Raw genomic sequence first — 27,889 nt, forward strand, 5'->3', positions numbered from 1 at the left:
CCCCCCCCCCCCCCCCAACACTATAAAAACCCAAACACCAAACCAATGGAATTTAGAAAGTGGGTTTGAGTATTTTACTCATAAGCCCTTGAGCAAATATAAATGTGTGGATCAACTAGTGTCATGCAAATTAAGTTCACTTTTAAAAAAGAAAAATTGTACTCCTAGTCTGAATACTAATACCTCATAGAGAGACTATAAAAAAAGGTATTAAGCATCTGGTGGAGTTAACTGAGGTGTAGTCATGAAACATATTTTTTTTAAATAACTTGTGTGTTGTAGCTTGCATTTTTATGGGATAGGATGAATTTCAGCATGTTTCTTATAATATAATTTCATCTTTTAAAATGTTTTATTTCCAGTTCAAATTCTAAAACCTAAGTGTTCTGCAGGTTAACTTCCTAAATTAGAAAAAGTCAGTATCAAAACTGTACTCTTGAGCGATGTCTGTGTAGTTCATGTAAATTCTAAGTAAGCAGCTCCAGCATTTTTCAGTTACAAAGAGAAGTGGGGATAGCTTTCAATATGTACTTTGCATTTCTTTTTCCTACTGGTGAATTTTTCATGGATTTCCATTTCTGTTCCATATAATATGAGAGTGTATTTGCCATAGGAGCATCTTGGACATGTGTCACCTCCTACAGATCTTTCTTTCTATTATCTTTATGGGGATCCTACCATCGCTGGCTTTCCAATTTGTCTGTAATGAAGAATCTGAATTAGGTGCGATGAATCTGGGACAAATAACTCTTGTGACACTGTGAGGTTTGTTTGTTTATTTAAAATCAGACTGGCAAGGCATTTAAGCATGCACTTTAACTATTCAATAAAGCAGTTAATCATATTTTAAAGTATAGGTGTGGATCGAAGTACTTTATTGAATCAGATCCTTTCAAGTTCACTGACCTGTAGTAAATTGGGAATTTCATAGCTGACTGTATAATTAAACTTTGACTCCAGGGGATATTTATGTTAAATTTCTCATTAGAAAGTAATTCTGAAGTGAGCTTTTCTTCTCTTGACAAATGCCAAGAAGATGTGAAAACGTTAAGCAAAAATTTTATTTTGGAATTCAAATCAAACTTTTATGCACGATTTTTTTCTCATTTATTTTGCTGCTTCGATTAGAAGTATATTGGCTCATAGTTTAACTTCCAGTTAATCTTTGAACCTTCAGCAGACTTTCACTTTTTCTAGGTTCTATTCATGAATTTGTTCCAGTCATTTCTGAATTATCTTTAAAAGGATAAAGGGAGACAGCAACATGGTTTAGAGTTATGATCTACAAAATCCCATTAGTACTGAAAGCTCACTCTGTTGATACTTGAAGCATTAGATTTGGCAACTACCAAATGCTTTCTCACACCAATAAAGTGACTTTCATTGGAAGTAATTGAGACAATCACAAAAAACAGATACCGAAAGGCCTATTCAATTACCAAGAATACCACTCTGCTTATTGTGTATTCTGATTGCTACTGGAATGATGGTCAAGATTGCCAGTTACCATATATTGGCGTAGCCCCACTGGCATCTGCAGGACTTTTTTGGTTCCTGTAATTTGAAGATTTGCCTCCAGATCTGATGATATAAAATCATCTGTGAATTGGAAACTTCATTACAATTTAATTCACAGTATTTATGTCAACAAATGAGTGTCATATTTTACAAGCAGGGCTTTGCTAGGAATGTAACAATAAAATGTGAACATTTATATGACTTGCTCTGTTGGATAAGTTTTTAACATTTTCCAGAGGAAGACAGCAAGGAGACATCTCTCAAAATATAAATTCAGGGGTCTCTGTATATTATCACTATTTCTCTCGAAATGAGGATTTAGTGTCTCTTCTTTGTGTATTGGATTGCACTTATGCTTCCTCTGGAGTCTGCTTCCACAGTCAGACATGATTAATCCACCATTCATCAAAGATTTTGAAAATGGGAGATTATACACTTTTTAAAATTTTGTTTAAACTTTTAGCCAGTACTCCTCTATCTGGGCTTTATCCTTGTGTTCTACTTGCAGCTTTCTTGCTTAGTTAGTAGTAGGCATGAAGCCACAGAGATACCTAATGTCAATAATTACTTCCTAAAACATATATGTGCCCATAGCGGGTTGTGTGGTGGTGGTAACTTTGGAAAGACCAGGCCTTATTCTCATGACCCAATTTACTCTGGCTTGGGGAATTTGCAGCTGGTTTGGAACCTGTGTGTTTCACCCTGTAAGCAGCAACCACATCCATCTGTTTCATCATGTAAAGAGCAGAGACAAACACTTTGGTGATGGTCAAATGTATATCACAAAATAGCAGTGTGTTATTCCGAATGAACGGTCTGAACCGGAGGTTTACACAGACACACTAGAGACAGCATCTCAAAACAACATTACAGCCAGACAATTAGGATACGGATGAGGTATGCAATATGGTCATATAACTGCACATCACACATACATGATGCAGAGATGGCTATGGAAAATACTCACTTTTTCACTTGATTCTGTTTCCTTTTGGCTTCTGCACCCCTTTGGTGCATAGCAGGGAAGTAGGTATTTGTGTTTAGTGGAAGAAATTACACTGACTAACAGACACAAGCATTTTACTCATAAATTTATCATAGACTATTGCTGAGTAGACTGACAGACAACCACTACAAATGGTGCATTAAACATTTAATGAACCCAGGCTGAACTCCTGTCCCCATTGAAGCCAGTGGAAGATGGGCACTTTTTGGGGGGGGTGGGGGGGGCGGGTAAAGGATGCAGCATTTTATGTTGGTTTCTAATTGTTTCTAATTCTAATCACTTAATAGAAAATTAGAAATGATGCCTTAAAGGGTGCATCCTTTTCCTTTGTGTAATTACTTCATAGACATTAGAGTTCACCACGAGCAAACTATGGTGTTCAACAGGGGCCGAGGAGGAGATTGCCAGAGCTGATTTCCACAGTAGATGATGATATTTGTATAATGTGTATTAGTGCAGTGCATCTGTGATGCTCTAAGAGAAGTATGTGCTGGCCTTGTGTTCATATTAAATACAATAGCTGTTATCCTAAAACATGAAGGAATAAAACAGGATTGTGGATTCTGTTGAAGGCACTCACAAAAGAATAACTATGTGGTGAGACTACTTCCATTAAACCTCCTGATCAGTAGGAACAACTTGTGTGCACTAAATACTAAATGTACTTGCTTTGGGAACAAATTCATGAGTGTGAGTGACAGGAGGCAATAAAATCCACTGTTGTAGTGAGATGGTCTGAGAAACTAATGAAACTACTTAAGGCTTGATGACTACTCCAAGGTGTAAAGTTTAGTGTGATGACATTATGTCCTTCCTTTGACTGAAGTGGACATGAAAGCCATGAGGTGTGCAGAATAACATATTGACCTGGACCAGGAGTAGAATCCCAGTGAGACCTTAGGGATGGGATCTGAGATATTGAAAATGACATTACTGTGAAGTGGTTGCTTCTTGTTTTATATATGCATTGAATATGAATATTTTATATATGTGCATTGCAAATGAGTATTTGTGGCATGAATACTGATGGCATGAATTATAACTGAAACTTTAAATTGGTTTTAAATAACTTTCTGTTAACTGGCATATACTGTATTTTCTACAGATCCCTTTATCTGGGGGATAAATGCATTTTCTTTTAAATTTTCATGTCAAAGCATCTAAACCCCCGAGCGATTACATAATTTACCCCACACTAATTTTCTCGGTGTCAGTGAGGAAACACGATGATGTAGGCGTGAGCGGCCCTGGCAGATGGCTTGGGCCAGCACCCCTAAAGCCGAATGGCTTCCATGGACCCCGAATGGCTTCCATGGACCCCGCGTGGCCGTGGCCAGGCCGATGACTCGCGCGGTGTCCTCAGGGCCCCGCGCTCCGCCCACCTGTGATGTCATAGTAAGGAGGGGCTTTTCTTCTGCAGACTCCTCCCTCGGAATCTCCTTCATCACCATGGCAACAGCCTTATCTGCCGCCCTAGAGCCTTTCCCCTACAACAGCGAAATCAACAATGGCGCGAGTCAGCAGCGAGCCTGGCAACAACCGCCTCCCAAAAACACACCCCAGAACCATCCAGTCATTACACTGACGGCGTTTACGGCTGGAAGCAAAGCTTGGTTGAAAGTAGAATACACAAACATCCTTTAAAAATGATCTGTGAACCTGTTAACAATGTGGTTGGGGTCTACATGTAGACTTGTGACTCGTTAGAGTTGCCCCAATGAAGTCAACGGGATGGTACCGCCTTGCTGGGACAAGACTGGCTGGAAATACTCCAGTGGAAACAGAGAGCTTTGGACCTTCCGCAGGATAGACCTCCATAGCAGTAAGGTCTGGGGGATCAGCCCCTTGATTTTATTTTGATTATCCCAATGTTTATTTCCAAAACACCTGGTTTTTGCTTAAAAAATAGCATCAAGCTGATTTTGCAAATGAAGCACGGTTCCTTGTAGCTCACTGAGGCAAACTCCCCCTGAAATTTGAATGCATGAACTGTAGGGCTGGGCCTGCAGTGTTTGTAGCCCTAGTAACATTTTAAAAAGCAATTTACAACATATAAACAGTTTGTGCAAACAGAATATATGGAGCCAAATTCTGCCATCATAGGTATTGCTACAGTTCTCCCCAAAATGGTCATTGTTGTTGAACTTACTTGTAAGATTTTTTTTAAACTTCACTTTTCTTAAAATTAGCTTAATATATTGTAGATATTCAAGACAAAGTTAGAATATTCTAACATAATATTTTAGCCAAACAAACAAAAAGTTGCACTAAAACTATGTGCAATACTTTCTTTGAAACCATACTCTTTATTTAAAAAGGGTATTTCTCGAATTCACATGGATTTCTGTATTTTGATCTCTCATAGTCTTGCAAGTGACAGAGAAAGTCTGAGCGTATGCATAAAGCACAGCAGCAGAACCGTGTTATGCTAGTGACCCTGGGCATGTCCTTACTATTATACTTTAAAAGCTCCCAGTGATTTCTGTGGAAGATTTAGCTGGGTGAAGACTGCAGGATCTGGCTCCATAAAAGCAGTATTTTACACTAGACTTAAATATTTTTAAATACTTAAAAGTCTATTAACAGAAGGGGTTCTTTACCACATGATATACTAGAATTTCACTAGTACTGTATTCTGTGTCCAGTAAAAACCCACTACTGCTTATACTGAACTACAGGTTGTTTGAGAAACATTTCATCGATTGTAGGTAAAAACATTACATACTATTGCAGTCTCTCAACAGATTTTATGAACCGTCAGGTCAGTCTAAGGTTAGCTTGCTTGTGCAACACATCACAGTTACCCTACAGAGAGTTCTTTGCATGCTGCAAGAAATTCTCAGCGCAGAAGTGTCATAAATGATAAGCATGCTGGACTTGTGATGCCTTTGATATCCAAAGAACTACAAAGTCATTGTAAAATTAAATATATTTAATTCAATGAGAATTACTTCTAATTGGTAAGCATATCAAAGGTTCTTGACCAATTATATATTTTAGTCTGTTCATGATTCATATGACATATTCCAGGTCTATGAAGCTTTTCTCGTATGACGCATGGAGCTATTGTTAGCTAGCACTAATAACATGCTATTTGATCTTTATAAAATGTAGTCCTTTTGTGCTGAGTGCTACAACAAAATAGTTTATTGGCTAGAAAGGATGCATTGGAAAGCATGCAGTGCTTTTTATTTCTTGCAGAGTAAAAACCCACCAAAGCAAAGGTCAGGTCACTTTTTTGAAGACAGAGCCACTTTTTCTTCAAGGTTTCACCTACTGCCTGAAAAGAGTCATGATACTCGTATTAGTGCCTGCTGTTAACCTTTCATAAACATAACGCTGCAAAACCCTGGGAGTGGTTGATACCATATATAAAATCTGTCTCATCAGTTTAAAGTGGCAATAGCACAATGTAGACTAGTAACCTGGTGAATCCCTCTGTACTATTTATTTATGAGCAGACTTTGTATATTTGCTAGTCAAAGCGACTGGCTTGATACAACTTTTTTTATTAGGTCTTTCTTCTAGCTTTTCTAAAAGACTGTAAGTTGGGCTGATTTACTTCTGGATACTTGGCCTATGGTACGAAAAACATTATTCTGAAACTAGAACTGCATAGGCAATTTCCTGGATACCAAAGAGAAAGGCACTGCAGTGAAATAGCTTAAATTCTCAGAGGGACACAGGTGACCAAGTCATTGGAAAATCCAGGCTTTTATGCTGGTGACTAGAAATGGATTTTGTTTTCCAATGTAAGTAAGGTATGTAAGCTTGAAAATTTGGGTCTCTGTATTCACTGTAGTGAATGCTATATATTCAGTGCTTGCTTATGAAGTGATTACACAGAAGAATTAAGAGGGATAATAACAGGGTTTTTTTGACTAGGACAACCTTGTTACCATTGTGAACTGCAGCTGAAATTATAATCTCTAGCACATTTATTACAATAACCATTGAAGGATTATTTTTTTTAAAGTGCCATTTACTTGGCCTCCTTCAATATTAAGTATTTCTTAGTGTTTTGGCTTGCTCTATGTATTTATCTGTTACAGTAGTTTATTGCTCAAACCCTGTAATTCTGTAACAGCTCATTTTACACTTGCTAGGTCTTTAAAATGAGGTTTGTTGATAGTGCAGATTTGAAAGGTTATTTTCTCATATAAGAACCAGTTTAATAATTTAGTAAATCAATATTCCCTATTTGCCTGCAATATATAGATGGAAACAATTGTGATGCAGAGCATGACAACCTATGTACAAATCAAGACAAACTGATGAAGGAAAAATATATTATTTGTTTTCATGGAGCATATTGCTTAAGAGAAACTGAGAAACATGCCAGTATGTCGTTATTTGATACACTTAAAGTGGAACAGTTCTGTTAGGTGATGTCTCCAGAGCAAAATAAGGAGTAGAGTTCAGAGTATTCCCATGATGCTAAATATTTATAATAGAATTGGGTTCAAAACTTAATAATGGTTTCTCTAGGTTTATCCTTTGGGATCAGATAATGGATAATAATAGACATTTCCAAAGGAGTATGCTGATTTGGCAGGATTTTGTACAGAAATACTCTGTTTTTTTTGCAGCTGGTGTTTCTGAATAATTCCAAATTGAATTTTGTACAAGTCATACTATTTAGATGTGGTACTTAGAAGTGAGTATTTAATTAAGCTACTGTAAGAGCATATTAATGTAAATTTCTAGGACAGGTTTGTTTTGTTTGTTTTTTTTAATATCAGTGATGCATATACCTTTGTAACAGTGCACAGGTATGATAAAGCTTTTCATCTTTAAAGACATGAGACCAACAGATCACCTTAAAGTCACAATGGGCATATCAGACTTAAATGGTCATACTTGAAACATTACTGTTTGGTGACATGCTATATAATTCTCTAATTCATTTCTTCATTACAGTTATTTGCAAATTTCTTCTTGTATATTAAAAGCCAATGTCCAGTGTTTTTATATATTCAACTTTTTGTATTTAAATAGTAATTATTAATAACAGAAATTCTTTGTCATCTTCTATGCATGAAAAGGAATTTATCTAAATATATCACATAATTAGAAGCTAATTTTTGACAAATATTTAAGGTACTTGAGTTGCAAATTCACCTTTCAGGAATATTTATACCACTTATTCTTGTTAGAAAATGAACAGAAGGAAATTGAGTGAACAGATTCTTTTTTTTTTTTTTTAACTTGTATACATGGAGAAAGAAATTCTGCCTTTATATAAACCTGTGCTGTTCCATTTACTTTCCAAAGGTCTTGCCAAGCTGTTTCAGCTTTACTTGACATACCACAATGCATTGCTATTCATTGAGCTATTGGAAATCATCTCAACATGGGCATGTTTAAATTTAAGCTTTTGTAAAGCAGTTTTGAGAGCTTCCCTTGTAAAGAAATTTCATAGAAAAAAGTGATATGCAGACAGCACTAGTACATGTATGATGTTTATTGATTTCATGTGGCACCTCTGCTTTCTAGCGAAGAAGAAACAGAATAACATCTTACTGTATTTATGAATATAAAGCTAAAAAAGTGACCAGCTATCCTGAACTTTTCAAATTAGGCTACTGAATTGAAGTGTGTTTAAAAACAAAACAACAAAAAAACCTAAGTACTTTTCAGTCCAAAATATCTTGAAGTACTGATCTGCTCTTTTAATAGCTTTAATAGGCTGGAGAGGGGTTTTATAAAGCAAACTTTGAAAGATTATAGTAGCTGTAGTCCTTCTATGTTGGGAGAAAGAACAGATAGAGCTACTGCATGTGTTGAACTTGAGATGCTTGGCTGCTGTCCAGATCCGCAGGCAGCTGATATGTTAGACTTACAGTACCAATTAAGCAGCCTATTCAAAATGCACCACAAATCTTTGTGTTTTGTGCAATTTAAAAATAAAAACGAAGGAACAAACTTGGCTTTGCTGTTTAAAATTATGCAGCGCTAACACTTTTACCTCTCAAAATGAGCACGCACAGCTATGCAGCGATACCGTGAGAGTTCTAGTGTCCACAGTACAACTGTGAGCTCTTGATTTTGCATGGGATATGTGTTTATTACTTTGTATTTTTCCCTTCTCAGGCTTTTCAGTTCATGTTTTCTCCATATGTCTTTTCATCATCTATGCTTTTCTACCACTTTCTAGTGGCAGTGTATATTGCATCTTATGTATCATTAAAAATAATGAGAAGCCATATGGCGAGGCAGTTTATGAACCAATGCAAGTTGGATATTTAAACAGAAAATTCTGTTTCCTCAAAGGTCTTGGTAGTTTTTTATTATGAGCTAATACAGAGGTATAGATCTAAGGTAAATGGGAACATAATTCCTTTAGGCAGTGCTCAGTTGACTGTGGTGTGGAGAAATGTGAACAAGCTCTATGCCCTGAACTGGAAACAGTGTTGTTGAGGTAGACTAGCTTTCAGGGCCTGAGCTCATATTTCCATATTATACTTGTATCCTTTGGAATCTCTTATCAGCTTTCTGCTAGTGATGGTCCAACCTCTCTTGACTTGTGACCTTTAGCTCATTCTTATGAGATTATGATGAAATGCAGGTAGTGTTGGCTACAGAGAGGGAATTGGGTATAGGAAGTATTGAGTAAGAAGTAATTTACAGTAAAGCAGCTGAAGCCATATTGACTGAGTTCAAAGTGTACTACCCATCTTCCGTTCTTTTTTCATTCTTATGTTGATGGAATAACAGATTTCATTATTAATATGGGAAGACTTTTACTGCATACAAGAAAATAGGCAAAGAAAGAGATAATAGTTCATAAAAGGTGACTGGCACAAACCTTCCCATTTAGCTTCACTGGGTTGTGTCTTATGTCCATTTAAATGTCAATACTGTGATTAAATTGCATACTAGTTTAAGAAGCATTTGCATTGAAATGGCATTGTTGGGTTTTCTGTTTATTGACTATCAGTAACTGTTGCCATATGTGTGCTCCCTTTAGAAGTTGTCTCATTCTGATGTCTACAGATTCATTCTGAGAGCCAAGTGGGACTGCTTCCAAAGCATCTCCATTGAAAGCTCTGCAAGACCCATCTTGCTCTCAAGAGCTTATGCAAAGTTATTGTACTTAATGCATCTGAACACATATTATGACTGGAAATTAATAAACAATTCTGTCAAATCTAACATTTTCTATAAACTAGTATGATTCCTGCAGGTTAATAGCAGGAAGATGCAGTGAAACTAGGTGGTCATCTTCTCTTAATTTCAAAAAGTTTTATTTGGAATATACATAGGGAATGTATCTCTTTATCAAGGTAACACTTTCTAATGTTGGAACAATAATGTTGACCTAACTAAATAGTAAATCCAGCCTGGAATGCAGAGCAAGGTTGGTAAGAAGAGCAAGGTCAGGGACTGAACTAACTACTTCAAGGTTGTTTAACGCTCTGGTCCTCTTATGAATGAGTTATGTAACATAGCTGTTTGTGATAGGATGCCTGGATGAGAAGTTTTGCAGTCCTTTCTATGTAAGTGTCATCTTTAATAAGGCCATTGTGAATAAGTAGAAAGAATTTTTTTAGCTCTTATTTGACTGACTTGATAATTTGAAACTGCATTATCAAAGAGGCAAGTCTTTTGACTGCACAATGGTATTTGACTTCAAAAATTTCAGAGAACAACTGTAGAATTTCATTCATCTCCTTAGTCAAGGGACATTGTGAAATCATTGGATTTATCAACTGCAGTTTCAAATTTGTTTGGTACTCTTCAGCAGACAATTAATACTAAAGTATTTTCTCTCAATTTGGGTTAATTTTATGTTGACCTCAGTATCGTGAGCTCCAATCATAACATACACATAACAGAATTAGTTTGTGATAATGTACTGAATTAGAATAAGGCATTCCTCTAGTACTAGTTCAAGTGAAATTCAAGGAGCTCGGATCACTTTCAAACAAACAGACTGGTGACTAATGTACTGTCCATTTTTGCGATGTGTGTTTACTACACACATGGCACGTAAACTATATATTTTGCTCACTCACTTCCTCCCAGCACATAATGTATTGTTTTGTAAAGTGGTAGGGGTTCCTTACTCCTGAAAGCTGCTACACAATATTTAATGGTTTTATTTCATGAAATAGAGAACTCAGACTAACAATCTGTGGCAAACATAGTAAGATTAAAGCTCTATAGTAAGTCTGACTTGCTATTTTGATACATATAATACTGATGCAACAAGTTCTCCTGATATGACTTCCAGATTTGTGTGCTTCTTCGCACGTTATCTTTAACGGAGTTTCTCAGGATGCAGTTCATGTTGAATGAAGGGCTACAGCAGTAGCAGACTCACTAGTGATAAAGTTAGGAACACAGAGAGCTCCTGGAGCAGATGTCTGGCGGACAGGATCTTCTGTGATGTGTGTGTGTGTAATGTAGAGCTCACTTCCATGGCACAGAACTGAAGATAATATAATTCCAGTGACATTTATTCACATATATGAACAGTTGGGCATTACAGTTTATCTGTTTTCAAGTGATAATTTCAATTCTACTTCCTAATAAAATGTGTGTATGCTGGAACTGTGGTAGTTTGTCAAAAATTCACATCAGTGAGAAAGCAGTGAAGTCTGTGCCTTAAACCATTTGGTGCACATACGTTCTGTTTAATAATTAGCAATGTTTCAGCATACAAAAGCTGGGCAGAAGATAACTTTGAATAATATTTCATGTCTTCAGATGGGAGATGGGAATGCTCCAGCAAATTTTCTTTATTGCTCTGCTGGTTCAAAAATCCAGATATTTCAGCTGACACAGTGGTCAGTGGACCATGAATTCTGAAGGGAAGAATTTTTGAGAAATCCATCAGATTTCTTATCAGCATATAGAAGTATGCCCTCTTCCATATGTTCTTCTTGATATGCCTTAAGAATTAAAGATGTATGTAAACGAAGCATTGGACTATCAATGTGTGTGCACAAAGCCCGTTTTAGGTAAGTTTAGTTAATTTCCTGAGTTACTTGAGGGCTAGAAGTTTGACTATCAGTAAGAATTGTTGAGACTTTTGACTTCAGACAGTAAAGATTTCAGCATTTGATTTTAAAGCTGTATCTAAGAATGATTTAGTTCTTAAATGCTTTCTCTTTAACAATCTAGAAATTGTTATTTTTTGGGTAGAAAGTGAAATTATATTTCAATTCTTTTACACCCTTCCCCAGACACAGAGGATGAGTAAACCATTTAAAACAGCTGAAATCAATTTGGATTATAAGTAATCTGTGGCCATATAGAACTTCTGTATTAATGCTAATGCTGTGCAAGTTGTAATGCCACAGTGTGACTAGTCACAGAATTGATGGCAAGTTGAATGAACAGGACAGTTAAAAAATATAAATGTAGCTTGTGCTTTTTAAAAAAGAAGTTTTAGGAAAAATAATAAATAAACTGAGAGGTGGTATTTCTTATGTGGAAAAATCACAGGCTTATCAAAGAGCAGGAATATAAAATAGTCTTTAGAATGAGAAAAAGGGGCATTTAGAAAGAAAAGAGATGCAAAGAAACAAACATAATGGAAAAGAAAACAAAATCTTCTAGAGCTAAAAGAAGGCTCTGCATACATACTAATCTGATCATATCCTACAGTTATAATTTTGAGAGTCTTAAGATCATTTAAGTCCTGAAACTGGTTTTCTGCACAGAAAAGAACTGGCACACCTGAACGTAATATAACAGAAATTTTTATCAGAACTGTTGTATGGACATATAGTGGTTGTCTTGTTTCCTCTGGCATTTACATTACTAGATTAAAGGAGTCGATGTTGCTTATTGTCACCATAAGGATGGTTTTACTCTTCTTTTAAAAGCCTTTTTGGAAGGTGGTATTAGGAAAGGTGAAATTATATTGAATAAGGGCAACTGTTCAGATGCCCTGTTACTTCAGAGTCAGATAAAATTCTGCATACTGTTTGGAATAGTAAGATATACATTCAGGTAAATGAATTGGTATATGTCTTTTGCTAGATGCTTAATTTCAGAACTATTTTAAACTTATATTACTTCTAAAATGACTGTTATTTTGATCTGATGTTTACAAATGAAGACAGCTTGGACACAGAAGACGATTTTTAATGTATTCTCATCAGTATTAACTCTTATTAAAGATTAGGATGAAAATCTCAGGATTTGAGTTTTATAAATCTGGGGTAAACATTACATGATCAAAATCCATGCCTTCAGTTTAATTCTTTCATATACATTCTTTTATGATTTGTGTATAATAATTACAGGCAGAGATTTAATTCTGTTTAGGGTTTTTGTTTTTCTTTGGCTCTTTTTTAAAATGCCTTGCTCAAATGCTGTGCAAAAATGGAAATTTTTGACATGCTAAAATATATTTCATCTTGACATAATATATGTGATTCTACTATGTAAAAGGATGGAAGGATCTTGAGGCAGAGAATGAATGGAACTGAAAAAGTAAAAAAGGGTACATGGAGGGTTATGATCTGGATTTGTTTTAAGACAGATTGTGGTCACTTTCTCATCAGGCCTGTGATTAGACCTCTATATATTAAATAATGAAAACGTATCATACAAGATGACAGGTTTGAAGACAATTGATCGGGATAGTTTATGATTGAAAAATAATTTTAGGAATTATTTTCATGACCTTTTTGAGTTTTCTTCAGCCACCATTCTTAATGCTGCCAGGATAGTTTTAGTACTTTCTGTAATATAAACATTTGATTCTCACCACAATAAAACCTTTAATACCCTTGAATTTATGCTATTTTTCTACTACAACCTTAAAATTTGAGTCCTTTCTATAGTGAATGGAGACTAAAGTAGTTGTCTACTGAAGAAGAGCTCTTTGGTAATAAAGGGGCTTTATGCTGTATCCTTGACCCAAAATTCATTCTGTCTCGTGCTGTGTATTCTTGGTAACAAAGGTTTGTGAACCTTAGTGTACTTACTTGCTAGAATAAAACTACAATTTTAACATAATATAGTAGAATATGTTTTCCCCCTTATTTTTATTCCCTAAAAATAGCAGGTTGCCATTCATCAGACAATAGCATTAGTACATGAGGCAGTGGAATAAGTGTGACTGCAAAATATCTTCATGTCCCTGACCTGGAGATGGTCTCTGCACACAGGTTTGGCTTGGGAATTATCTCATCTGAAGTACTGAAATATGTTAATGCCACAAAAGCAGCATTAACATCAGTGTCTAAACCTATTTAGAGAGGATTATGCTACTGTCGCTTCATTTAGCCACTTATTTATCACACAGTTTGTAAACCTTCAGGAAGCAAGTTCTTAAAATTGACATGAGTGTGCTCTTAAAAGATATTCCTAATTCTCTGATGTATACTATTAGTGTGGAGAATGGACTTTCCTACTCTAATACTGCAAAAATTTTGTAATTACAAAAATAAACACTGAATGTGGACTAGTAAATAATTACTTTTAGCTCTAATCAGAAATTCAGCTGTCTTGGACAATTAAAAGCTCTTTCTTCTATATTTACTGTTTAGGATAACTTTTAGCATAATGGGTCACGTCAGTTACGTTTCTATAAATCTGCTCTTTTGCATATATTTACAAGTATTCTGTATTCATTTTAACTTCAGTGAATTTAATGTTATTTTATATCAATGACAGTGATTTGGCCTGTTCTACAGGAGCTGAAAGCATTATCTTTATTTATAACAGCCAGCACATCACTGTTATCAGATGTGCTCTGTACTGTTTTGTTTAAACAGGCGTTCACCCTCTCCTATATCAAATTACTATAATGCAATCAAAAGTGCTGTTTTTCATAATTTTTTTTTACCTCCTTTACTTATTTTTGTATACTTATGAAGTAACAAGCATCTATTAAAAAGAAAAATATGTACTCGGCTTACATATACTTTTAAAAGGCATACTTTAACAGTATATAATAATAATGTTTTGCAGTCCACATATGCTTAGGTTGTCAGGTTCCTCATTAGAGAAATAAAGTCTCTTTTTTTTTTTTTTTTTTTTTTTTTCCAAGTTCAGTTATTTACTATCAGTTTGGGGATGTCTGCAACTATGCAGTATAACTAAAAAGCCAACGAGTCCACACTTTTTATAGCAACTATTTAAACCAGCTTGGTTTGGCTGGTAGGTAGCAATTTTGTTTAATAAAAACTCTGAGTACCTACAGCATGATATCTGTGACCAGATAGTAAAAATAAGCTGTCAGTGATAAATGCCCCTTACAGAGAGGTTCTTGATTCTCAAAACATCTTAATTAAGATTTTATATGCACAGAATTGTTAAATCATAAATTTTGCTTGTTTGTGAAGATCCTTTAGCACTTACTTTCTTGGGATGTAAATGATACTGCTGTATTTCAAAATTGGCTTCTGGTACATAGAAAATCTTTTGGTTGTAATGTTGCACAAATTAGTGGACTCTGCCTCTTCATCTGCGATGTCAAATCTAGTTCCAGTCCATTCAATGTAGCTAAAGCTAAGCTAAATCTTCCCTGTAGTTCAGGGCATAGTAACCTAATGTTGTGGAGGTGAAATTGCTTGACAATAGCATGACAGCATGACAGCTATTGTCAGAAATATTTCTCGTCAGAGGTTCTATAAAAAAAACTAATCTGTATTAATCACAAGAGCACATTCATTTAGCACGGACTGTTCTTGAACATCAAAACAAATCCTGATTGAGTGAAAGAGCAGGGATGAGTTAACCACTTTCTGAATTGCTTGCAGACAGCCTCAATAAATGTGCTTATTATCAGAGAATTAACAAGCTGGTATCTGAGGGAAAGGGGTGCAGTTGTGTCTGCCATTTGTACTGAGGAACAGACAGGGATATAAGTGACACACACGTGGAGGGGAGTATGGTTATTTCTGGAATGCCAGCATGGGTGAGATAGGTGTTAGGCCTGGGTGTAGAGGATAAGTGGTGGAGTTTCAAATATATGTGTGTCTGTTGATTTTGGTTTCTACTCACTGAGAAGAGCAACTAAGCCACCAGAGGGAAAAAAAAAAAATTAGTTTACTGTTGGTATTGTCCATAAGTAATTCACTATATTCCGTCCTGGTAGGTTTATGAAGAGAGTAGAGTGGCCTTAGCTTTTTTAGTAGCAATGCTCTGACTGTCTGAAATAGGTCTATCAGGCAGAACTTTGAAGTTTGTATTCACTGAATCACACTGCTGCTCCTTTTCACTCTGAAAAACTTGCAAATAAGGAAGCCTCAATCCTAACTTGACTCTTTCCGATTGAGCTTCAGACGCTTCATGTTAACGAAGCCTCAGTGAAATAATGTGAAAGATGGCATCGTCAACTCAGATCGATAAAAATTACTTGAATAAATATGCAGGCATATGCTTAGACTGGCAAGGACTTGAAGATTTTTTTTTAAGCCCAGATAGCATGAGTATAATTGAGGAAAAAAGAAGCTGTCGCAGATGGTGATAGCAGTGAGAGGCACAGTGACATGTGCTTCAGCCTCAAGTTTGCTACAGGGGTGTTACTGAGGTAGGATAACATACCAGAGCAACTGCCAAAATCTCAGGCTCTAAGAAACATACTTATTAACTAATTAAACTTGCATATTTGTAAAGAGAGTGAGAACCAAATAATTCCTTCCTATGGAGAGATGTTCATGAGTAGAAAAGTGAACTGAGAAATGTGTGTGTTGGTCCCAAGGGATCAGTGCTACAGAGCATCTGGCAGAGATGAGGGAATGAGGATTTCCAGGAGTGAGGCAGCCTGTCTTGGCATAGTGTAGCTGCTGTCTGGTCAGGGTAAGGAAGAATTGCCTATAATTATGTAAGATGCTCAGTAGAATCAGAAAATACTGGTGCTTTCCTGTAAGGGAGGGTGTTACCTGGGCCTTGTTTGAAACCCTGCCAAGTTGTAGTTGATCTGTAAAGGCTGAACCAAGAGTGTACACAAGATGGCCAGGATTTTCTTTTTCCCCTCTTCTGTTCACACCTTAACGTAAAGTGCCCTTGCCCATTAGCAGCTAATAAAAAAATCAAGCAGCTGAATCATGGTCAGTGAAGTGGAAAGGATAGCTTGGAGCTATTTTCACACACTCCTTTCTGAATTGCACTGTCCTTTCATCAACTATACTTGAGTTTTTCACCTATTTTGTCTCATTTCATTAATAGAATAAGTTGCTTTGGTCAGTAACAGTGCCAATGATTGAAGACATTTTGGCTAAGGTAGATCGAGAACTTGTTCTTATTTCCTAGTACATGAAAAAATATCTCCTTTCAAATGTTACTGTGTTATCCTGAAAGTGTTGAAAAAAAATCCCTATTTTTTTCATGCCCCTGTGCTCTCATACATAGAGCAGTAACTCCCTCTCTGCCTGCTGAGGCTGTTGCTATTTTCTCCAAAGGAGTGGTTTTTTTGGTGTTGGCATTTGTCAAATGCTGACCTTTGATTTCTTTATTGCCTGTGACAACATAGGTTAAATTTTATTCTTCAAGAGCGAGAACTCAACAATGTTATTAACTGTGTATTATTTCTGCATAGGGGATTTTAAAATTTATTTTTGCACTATGTGAGCTTCCTGACAATATTAGATGCTGTGAGTTTTTAGACACTTCAAGATCTGCTTGCAAATGTAAAAATATGCATGTTGGTTTCCATACATATCGATAGCTTGAAAGATATTTTTAATACAAATGAAACATTGTCTTCTGTGCAAAACTGAGCTTTTTGAGAGTACATGTAGATCAGACACATGCAGTGAATACAAGCAAGTGGTAGTATTTCGTGCTGCATTTTGAAATTTCAGTCTCAAGATTTTATTTGTGAATCAAAGGCTATGTGCACAATTACCAAGTGTGACTTGTTTATGACTATTTCAATTTAGCTGTTTGTCTAAGGAGAAATATTAGATTATCACCAGATCAGCAAATTATAGATTACTTTCAATTGTTATAAATCCTACAGAAACTAAGCAGGACTTATTTTGCAAGGTTTTGTAGTAAGGTGTTTCTGTACCTTTAAGAAAGTAGCTTTAAATTTCTGGGCTGTGTGAGACCATGTGATGTAGTAATTCCTAGTAATTCATAGCTTTTAAGGTTATAATATATCCTATGCACTCCCTTACCTGACCTGATATATAACTGATATAATAAAATTTCTTTTTGTACATCACTTGTGTCTCAGGGAATATCCTCAGATATATATTTTGTAATGCAAGGAAGTAAATTCATGGAATTTATAATGTGCTGCTTGTGAAGCTCTCTAGCGCTGCTTTTAAGTGAGAAGAGCGTATTTGTTGACAATCTGACCTCCCAGTTCGGAGAAAAAGCAAGCTCAGATTGAGAATCTGAATTGCTTCCTACTCCTGCCTCATAAGGTGCATACACAAAAACATTCTGTTATTCGCTTCATGTCTGTGTCTGTTTTCCAGTGGGAGTACTGGTGCAGAATACTCCCACAGGCAGTGACTTCAGCAGCCTGTTCAAAGTGGCATTACTTGATCTGGAGAGGAATGTTTTGGTTTTGGAAAGCTGCTACCTTTCTTCTCCTGGGTCCACACTTCAGGTCAGGGTGGTATTGTGCAGAGAGGATTTCATTAATCTTCATTTCTGTTCTGCATCTCCCTTCAGTGGCTTTGGGATTCTCTGCTGGCCTTCCTATTTTTTTGCTGCTACTTTACTGCTCTTTATAGTGTAGCCCAAAAGATAGCAGGGAGCCTACTATCACAGTGGTGTTCTATTGTATGAAATGGCTGAATTTCACATAATCACTTGCTATCTGTTTCCAGTTATGATTTCTATAAACCTTCCTAGGAAATAATCTATAAAATAGTAATGAAGGCTAGATTTTGGCCCTTAATTTTTCTTTTAAAAATATAAACATGTGAAATTCATCCTTTGAGAATTACATGTTCAGGGAGTCAGAAACCTGCTACAGAACTAAAATTCAGTATTTCTGTTTCACTTTTTGACTAACAGGAAGTTTGTCCTGATGTATGTTGCCCACTATTCTGTTTGTTATACTAAATATCATACCTAGAAGCAATAGGAAGTGTTCATATAGAAGGATTCGAAATATTCTCTAATGAAACTGCTTGGTTAGAATTACACTGTGGACCAACAAAGCACAGCTGTGACTTCGCAGGAATGCATTTTATATTGCAGTGGTTAATGTACAGTGTTGACATTTCTCCTAACTTGTTTATACACTGATTTAATATCATTATTTAGAAAAAGTGAATGGTCTGGAATACTGAGCACCTCACAAGATGATCTGAATAAAGTAATGTCCAAAGAAAGATATAGCAGGAGAACTGCTAGGACCTCTGCTCACTTAGCACCAGCAGCAGTGTTATGTGCTATGGATATACCCTTGTAAATGTTCTGTTTGTATCCAGATTACATCTGCCTCTCTGGTGTGTGAGTAGTTGTCTTCAGTTCATTGGCTGACTGGAAAAATAACAATGAAAAAATTCTTGTTGTTTGAACTGCAACTAAGTGACTATTAATTCATTTCAAATTTATGAAAATATTTAGTTTTGAATGATATTGAATGCTTTATTAATCCAAATCTTCTATATAGTCCCTGAGCTGACAGAAGAAAATATAGGTCAGAGGGAAATCAGAAGCTGAATATCAGGGGCCGATATCTCCAAATATTTTTCACTGAAGTCTGGCACCAAAAGGCTGGGGATGCTAATAACCCTATGGATGACACAAGGCTTGAAGGCATCATTAATACAGAAACTTATCAGAATAATAGAATCAAGATGAAAGGTCCTTCTATTAACAAGGAACTTCTGATGTCATCATTTGGAAATAACCAGTAAGAAAAAACACCAGTCAGTCACAGGGCTACTGCAAACTAATAATATTATGCAGCTGTGAACTTGTTCATATGTATTTCAGTTTAAGACAGGAAATGTTTCTGTTGTATGAACACTTCTAGGTCCTCATATAAATACCATAGTAGGCACGTTTGAGAAGGGTTGATTGAAATTAAAAGGCATATGAAAGAGCTAATTGGGGAGATGAAAGCTTTTATTTTAAGAAAATAAAATTTTAAGTCTTCAGCAGAATAGAAGATGGGTAGTGAGTAGACTTAGGTTGGAAATGAAAAGTTTATGAAGGTGTCTAAAAAGTAACAGGTAAATTTTAAGATGGATCTCTGCATATAGAAAGGACAGTGGCCTATTGTAAGGGACTGGACATTCATATGAATCCATGTTTCTGGTTTCTTTAGCTGTATTTTTGACAAAAGTGCATGTCAGCTTTGAATAGAATGTAATTTCAAAATTAAGATCCAAAATTCTCAACAAATTTTCAAACTAAAAAGCTGGTATTTTATTTGGTAAATATACCACGCTGACTTTTTTTTTTTTTTTTTAAGTGAATGACTTATTGGCTAAGAAATTCTGTCCCAACTTGAGTGCTGTCTTTTTTCTCTTTCAGTAAGATACTTGCATGTTACATTTAGGAATCTATAAAAAGATTCTCTTACTGATTTCTATGACATAATTTTGATGTTGAAACTAAGATGGAAATTTGCTTTATGGCATATATGAATCGTGTGACAGAACTTTTTCTGTCAAACTAATACAACAGCTGTCATGGATTGACTGTATTTGTATCTTGATAAAGTTCACCAGAGCCGGTAAATGCATGCTGAGAGATTACCTATTTATTGAATGCAGTGCTGACATTTCTAGTACTATCTCCTTTGTATAAAATCTGAACACAGGAGTAACTAAGATACATCTGTCTCTTGGGGAGAGAAGATATTATTTTTTTAATTGAGAAAGCAAATGATATTTTATTCCTCAGGCCCCAGCCCATGATTCAGGTATGCAAGTTATGAAACAGTCTTTTGTGCTGAGGTATACCTGAATTCATAGTGTTAGTGAATAGAGGTCTCGGAAAACAAGATGACTACACAGGCTTGATCCTATCCAAACTTTTACCTTTATTGCACATTCATTTGATGTATACTGCAAAAATCACCAACCAGCCAGTCCATATGTGCCAAATCGTCCCTGAAAAAAATCTGTGTTCAGTGAACATTTATAAAAATTGCATGCAACTCTTTCACATTGGTCGATCCCTCTCAGTGAAAAGAAATGTGGACATTTAAAACCAATTTTATATATGTTCAATCAAGAGGACTTCTTTGTTTTCCTGGGTTTTTTTACAATGCCACTTCAGAGCTTGCTGCATTTGACACCTCTTTTTTCTTTGTTGGTCTTTCTATTTCCATGGCTGAATTTCAAAGGAAAAAAAATTATATCTTCTTTCTCAATTGTTCACTTGACAAGAACTATTTAATGTTAGCAGCAAGTGGAATAAAAACAGCAGGACTAGAAGGATGTAAAGGAATTTCTGAATTTTATGGCAAGGCTCAGCACCCAACAGGAAATCTTTGCAATGCAGTTGTCATCTCCTATAGTAGAACAGAACGACTTCTGGGAGTTTGATGTTTTTCTCCCTGGGGTCCTGGTGGGTGGGTGGATGTAAGGTAGCACTTGTATAAAGGAGTATTAACTTCTTAAAAGTTGCTCAGAATTGTGAACCAAGGCTAGAGGCCATATAGCAGCATACTGGCTAAGAGGATACAGTGTGAAAGAAATTGAAAGAAATGAGGGAATGTGGCACAAAGGGTAATGAATAAGCACAGCTGTCACTCACCACTTTAAAGAGAAAATATTTTTCCATAGTTCAGTTTCCTAAACTAGTTTTGGCTATTAATGTGAAATCAAAATGAGACTGTACTTAAACTTCTTGCAGTAACAATGTCAGTAGTCTTTTACTACTTTGATATATAAAACTATTGAAATAAAAGTGAAGAGCAACAAAAATCACAGGTGTGTTTTCTCCCACCTAGGTTGCTGGGAATTTATGCTGTAAAATAAGCTATTGAAAAATAATACCTTTTTTTCCTGAAACAAATCCAGAACAGTTATTAGCTTTTGTACTACAAAACTAACAATTATTACAATGGCTAGAAGCCAGTTTAAAATATTACAAATATCCTATTATAAGCTTTTATACTGCTGCCCATCCATGTTGGTATTACTATATTGTGAGCCCATGAGAATGTGAATACAGCGTGTTCTGTAAGTATTTCCAAAAGCCAAACTGTTGGCAGCTCACAGCAGGAATAGGTAGTTTTGCAATTCTCTGCAATTTTATTAAGTTCTGAGAAATGCAATTATAAAACCAGAAACTATATCCTCGATTCTAGTTGTAGCTACATGTGACAGTTGTACTAAGATAAAAGCTTGTCTGGCAATCTGTTTTAACACATATAAAGACTAAATCTCACACATTTAAATACTAAATGTAATGCCCTACCTGTAGTTAGGGGTGTGACACAGGCTAGCATTTTTTATCTGCCCTTAGAGCATTAGACTGGTGGAATTTAGGCAGTGGTTATGGCCTGACCCTGTAAGATGTTAAATGCTCACAATCCTATTGCTTTTTCCAGCTATAAGGGGTAGTTGGTAAATCCCATAAGCAGGAATTACATTTAGCAAAATAAGTCCTCCTTCTCTTGTAATCAGTTGAGTTCCTGAATTAGTGGAAGTATTCAGAACGCATTAAAAATAAACACTGAAAATCAGCCTAAAAGTTATGTTCAGTCAGCACAAAACCATATCTGATTTGAAATTTCTAACTTTAGGCTAAGCTTGGTTCCAAGTGGCAAATGAAGCTCATAATTGTATTGTATGAATGACAGGGGAATATGGTTATGAAACATCTTGAATATTGAATAGTCACTCCAGAAATGGAGTGACTAAATCAGTGGACAAGGGAAGAGTTATGGATATCATCTATGTGGACTTCTGCAAGGCCTTTGACACAGTCCCCCAAAGCATCCTTCTCTCTAAATTGGAGAGATGGATTTGATGGGTGGACTGTTCAATGGATGAGGAATTGACTGGATAGTCGCATCCAGAGGGTGGTGATCAATGGCTCAATGTCCAGATGGAGATCTGTGGCAAGTGAAGCCCCTCAGCGTTCTGTATTGGGACCAGTACTGTTTAGTATCTTCATCAGTGATGTAGACAGTGGGATTGAGGTACCCTCAGCAAGTTTGCCGACAACACCAAGCTGTGTGGTGCGGTTGACACGCTGGAGGGGAGGGATCCATTCAGAGGGACCTGGACAGGCTGGAGAGGGGGGCCCACATAAACCTTGTGAAGTTCAACAATGCCAAGTGCAAGGTCATGTACAAGGGTCAGGGCAACCTCCAACAGCAATACAGGCTGGGGGATGAAGAGATGAGGAGCATCCCTGCCAAGAAGGACTTGGGGGGTACTTGTGGATGAAAAGCTGGACAGGAGTTGACCATTGTGTGCTCACAGCCCAGAGGAGGCCAGCTGTATCCTGGACTGCATCAAGAGAAGTGTGGCCAGCTGGTGGAGATAGGCAGTTCTGCCTCTCTGCTTGGGTGAGGCCCCACCTGGAGTGCTGTGTCCAGCTCTGGAGTCATCAGCACAAGGAAGACATAGACTTGCTTGAGCAGCTTCTGAGAACAGCCACAAAAATTATCAGAGGGATGGAACACCTCTCTTATGAAGACAGGCTGAGAGTCAGGGTCATTCAGCCTAGAGAAAAGAATGCTCTGTGGAGACCTTATTTTGCAGCCTTTCAATACTTAATGGGGGTTTATAAAAAAGATAGGGACAAACTTTTTAGGAGGGCCTGTTGCAATAGGACAAGGGTAATGGTTTTAAACTAGAAGAGGGGGTAGATTGAGACTGGATGTAAGGAAGAAATTTTTTACAACTAGGGTGGTGAAACACTGGAACAGGTTGCCCAGAAAGGTGGCAGATGCCCCATCCCTGGAAACATTCAAGATGAGGTTGGGCAAGGCTATGAGCAACCTGATCTAGTTGAAGATGTCCCTGCTCATTGCAGGGGGATTTGACTCGATGACCTTTAAAGGTCCCTTCCAACACAAACTATTTTATGATTCTATGAAATGGAAGAGCCTGGAGATAGCACCAGACAGTGTGCACACCTGCAGGCAAGCCACAGAACTACTGGATGGGAACTACTCCTTATCATTTGTTCTTTGCACAAATTTAAAAATAAAATTGACAGAGTTCTCAATCTTATTATCAGTTTCACCACATCTCCCTGTTCCAAATACTGTCAGGGATTAAGTGTTCTTATAGATAAATACTGATTTCAGGACAATAGAGACAGCTGTTGAGGTGAAAAGTGCTGAGGTCAGGAGAAGAGAGAACACAGATAATGAAAAATGTCAGAAGCAAAGTGAAGAAAGACTGATGAGATCATCTGCCCTCATGAAGTATGCCACAGGATGAGCTCAGCCAAGGGTTTATAAAAGGCAAAGGTGTTAGACATGATGAAGTGAGATTATAAAAATATACCATACATTGAAAGTTTCTCTGTTTATACACTCATGTATTTGTAGCACTGAATTTTTTTAGAGCATGTTTGTGATTAAAGGCTCAGAGGTAAAAAAAAAAAACAGTTCTCCTGTGGACTTTGACAAGACTCATTTTTCCAAAGAGTGCCACAGAACTTGTAGCACAGCAGAGCTTAAAAAGCATAGGAGAATCAAGAGCTCCAGCAGGTGAAGCTCCGGAACTGTAGCTGTGTTACAAGTAATTCATTGTGGCAGTGTGCTTCCACTATTACTTGCATTTATAGGTAATGATTAACATCTGTGGATTTCAGAAGACTTCCACTCAAGTGAAAAGTGTCTCATGGCAGTTGTAAAATACAAATACCAGCACAGCATGTTGATCTAATTGCACCATCTTACACTTGCAACTTGTCCTATGTACTTACTTTGAGGGAAGGTGAAATGGAGTTGGCTGGCTTTGGAGTTATTACATGTGTATCTGGCATCACTGCCTCTGTTTCCCTGGTATGATTTGTAATAATGCATTTTTAATTCTACTAAAGTGTGCAGGTATTTGACATATTTTATCTCCTAGTCTTTGTATTATCTTTTATAGTCTGTTTTGTATTTTTTCTAATTGTTTCATTGGGTCTTCAGGGAGGCAAATCTCATGTTCAATAGTCCTATGAGACATGCAACAATATAAAGTCATGCTACATCAGGATGAAGTTTCCTAGACCTTTTCATAAGGGAGGAAGGATGGCAGAACCATCCAAGAATTGTAATGCTTAAAAGTGTCTTGGCAAGTTTTCTTATCAGCTCATTTTCAATAGAAGCTTTGCTGTGATTTGTTAAAGGTCAAAACCATCTTGTGTCCAGTCTTTGGCAGTTTCTGGACTACAAATGAACCAGGACTTCCCACTGGGATATAAAGTTCAAATTGGTAGTAAACAGTGAAAACCTGATGGTCTTAAACATCAGAAGTATACTGTACAAATATGACCTGCAGTAATCCTATAGCCCTGCATCTCTAGACACTGAGTGGTTAGAAAATATTGTCTTCAGCTGCTGACTGTAAAAGGCACCGTATTCTGAGGCATAACATTTTTCTGCAGGGATACATTAGCTGAATTTATATATATATCCTGTTAAAAAGTTATAATCTAGACAATTAAGCTTTTTAAACGTGTGATCTGCCTTGTATAATGAACTCCTTTTACTGCTTAAATTAGTGAAAAGACTCAGTGAAGTGAGATGTCATTTTTTTTTTTTGAGTGAAATATTATCAAAAGACTAGTTAGGAAGAAGATTTAACAACTGCAGAAATATGAATATGGGAGTTTTAAAGCTTCTAACTATTGGATGGTTGTATTTCAACAACATGTGCTCATTTGCAATTAATCACGTTATCCATCATGCTTTCCTAAATGTACATAAGGATGTAAATAGGTATGAAGATTTCCATTAAAAAGTCAAAATTTTGCAGAATTGTTCTGCATTTTATTTTACCCATTGTGTATGTAAAATAACAAATAGTGATAAATTGCACAGAGCACTCAACCTTTCTTTTTGAGACTAAAGGTGTATCATATAATCAAACATATAAGTAGAACTTCCAGTAAAATTTTAAAATTCCAGTGAAAACTGGAATTAAATTATTAACCTCTAGAGTACTAAATTAGCCTTAAAAGTAGCCTGTGGAGTTTTACTCTATACAATCCTCCTCTTACAGTAGATTTCCAGCTCTGTGTGCAGTCTGGCAGTGGTAAGTGTACTGTGACTGGGAGCAGCTGTTCATGATGGTATCTAGAAGCTGAAAAAACCCTGAAGGAGAATGCCAAAACCCTGAAGTTTTAAAATCTACTCTAGCAACTTTTCTCTATCTTTCCCCTAGAGGACAATTTATTGACAAAGATTAAAGTTGCTGTTGGAGGAAAGCTGATGAATTAAAATATAAGGAGGGTGGTTTTTTTTTCCTATTTATGTCTTCGCAAATTCTGAAACTAACTGGGTGCCTTGGCACATCATATTCTGTGGGTCCCCAGCCTTACATGTTACAAATTCAGTATGCTCTTTCTAAAAGACTCAGGTGTGAAGGGATGTCTCATGGGAATCTGCAACACCTGGAGGTCCAGGTGCCTTGTTCCTCCTAATTCTGTCTTGCAAAGTTTTAATATGCCCTTCTTTGAGCTAGTAGCTCTCATGTGTCTGATATATCTTTGCTAGGAAAATGTACTTTATTTTTGTTGCAGTATCGTAGAATACCAGGTTGAAAGGGACCTCAAGGAGCACCTGGTCCAACCTTTCTTGGCAAAAGCACAGTCTAGACAAGATGGCCCAGTCCCCTGCTGCTGAATCTTAAAGGTGTCCAATGTTGGGGAATCAACCACTTCTCTGGGGAGATTATTCCAGTGGGTGATTGCTCTCAGTGTGAAAATTCTTACCCTTGTGCCCATTACCCCTCATGTTTTCTATGGGACTCCTTGTAAAAAGGCAGTCTCCATTTTTGTAGCCACCCTTTAAACACTGGGACATGGTGATGAGGTCTCCCCTAAGCCTTCTTTTCTCAAGGCTGGACAAACCCAATTCTCTCAGCCTTTCCTCACCTGTCAGGTTTCCCAGTCCTTTGATGATCTTTGTGGCCCTTCTTTGGACACTCTCCAGCCTGTCCACATCTTCTTTGCACAACAGGGACCAAAAACTGAACCTGACAAGTTCTGATCAGTGGGATAATCACTTCTTTATCTCTGCTGGGGATGCCCTTGCTGATGCAGCCCAGCACCCCGTTGGCTTGCTTCGCTGCTAGAGCACACCGGTCACTCCTACTGAGCTTGTTGACCACCAGGAACCCCAAGACCCTTTCCACAGAACTGCTCCCCATCTGGGTAGATCCCAGCCTGTGCTGCTCTCCTGGATGAAGTTTTCCCATGTGCAAGACCTTACACTTATCCTTATTGAACTTCATAAAGTTCTTGTTAGCCTGCTCTTCCAGCCTATCCAGGTCTTCCTGCAGGGTGTCTCTCCCTTCCGAAGTGTTCACTTCCCCACTCAGTTTGGTATCATCACCAGACTTCACCAGGGTACACCTGATCCCATCATCCTGATCACTTAGGAAGATATTAAACAGTGTCTTTTAAATCAGCTTGAGGTATATATGATCCTATATGCTCCTTTTGGCAAATGTAGATGGACTTCTGCATTGGTAAAGAGCCAGGACAGGGGCCCAGCTGTTGATAGAAACATTGAAGTCAGAGTTGCTTATAGCTTTGTGCAGCCCCTGTGTTTGAGTCATGCTAAAGACAACTCTTTGCTGTTACCAGGTAATCTCACCAGCTGCCCGGTATGGATTTTGGGTACAGCTGTAGCCTTGTCTTCTTTCTATCCTTCCTGGAGGAGCTGAGTTAGGAATGCTCCAGATACTGATGTGAGCAAGACGAGTACAAGTAATCTATTTCTTTTTACTGTGCTCCAGTCTAAACCCACTTTATGTAACTGTTATCTGCCTGCTAATGCCGTGATTCAGGCTTTGTGTTAAATGGAGGAAGTAAAGGCCACCACAGCATGGTGCTGAAATTGAGTCATTGGAAGTGCTACTTATAAGGCACTAGTGGCATGTCTAGCTTCCTCAAGAGCTTTCTCCAAAGGAGTTATTAAATCTGCTTTGCCATAGAGAGAGCTTTTGTCCCTGGATGCATCTAAAGAGTTTCATCTTTTTCAACGCGTTGTACTTGGCAAGTATCTGCAGAAAATGCAGCTTAAAAGGTGGCCCAGGCAGCTTTAATGGGTGCAGCTTTCCACAGGGTTCCCTCTGAAATTGTTTATAACTAATTTTATGACTATTGCTGATGGTGTAATAGCTATGGTTTGTAGGCAAAACCAACAAAAACTATTTGCAGTTAACTTATGCTGTAATCTGATCCTAACCTCTACTTTGAATCTGGTTTAATTTATTTGCACTAGAAGGAATGGATTATCTGGACTGTACCTGACATTTGATCTTTATATTATTCTTATTGGGTTCATAGCAT

The 27,889-nt window shown here is 37.0% G+C and overlaps 1 protein-coding gene across 7 annotated transcripts in view; it reads right to left on the minus strand.

The window, feature by feature from the left end:
• Positions 1 to 27,889, minus strand: part of PEX5L (peroxisomal biogenesis factor 5 like) — a 115,228-nt gene that overhangs the window by 41,492 nt on the left and 45,847 nt on the right. For 2 of the 7 annotated variants that reach the window (XM_026854819.1, XM_026854814.1), the window contains exons 2-4: positions 5,739 to 5,804; positions 3,907 to 4,011; positions 2,486 to 2,524 (exon numbers count right to left, since the gene is read on the minus strand). The exons of 1 other annotated variant lie outside the window; for it this stretch is intronic. In XM_026854819.1, coding sequence (XP_026710620.1) covers positions 2,486 to 2,524; positions 3,907 to 4,011; positions 5,739 to 5,804 — 210 coding nt within the window. The remainder of the gene's footprint in view (positions 1 to 2,485; positions 2,525 to 3,906; positions 4,012 to 5,738; positions 5,805 to 27,889) is intronic. 4 more of the 7 variants (XM_026854816.1, XM_026854817.1, XM_026854820.1 and 1 more) reach the window with 2 other exon arrangements.

This window comes from Athene cunicularia (assembly GCF_003259725.1).
Source record: "Athene cunicularia isolate RWA chromosome 9 unlocalized genomic scaffold, athCun1 chr9_part1, whole genome shotgun sequence".
NCBI classification, from domain to species: domain Eukaryota; kingdom Metazoa; phylum Chordata; class Aves; order Strigiformes; family Strigidae; genus Athene; species Athene cunicularia.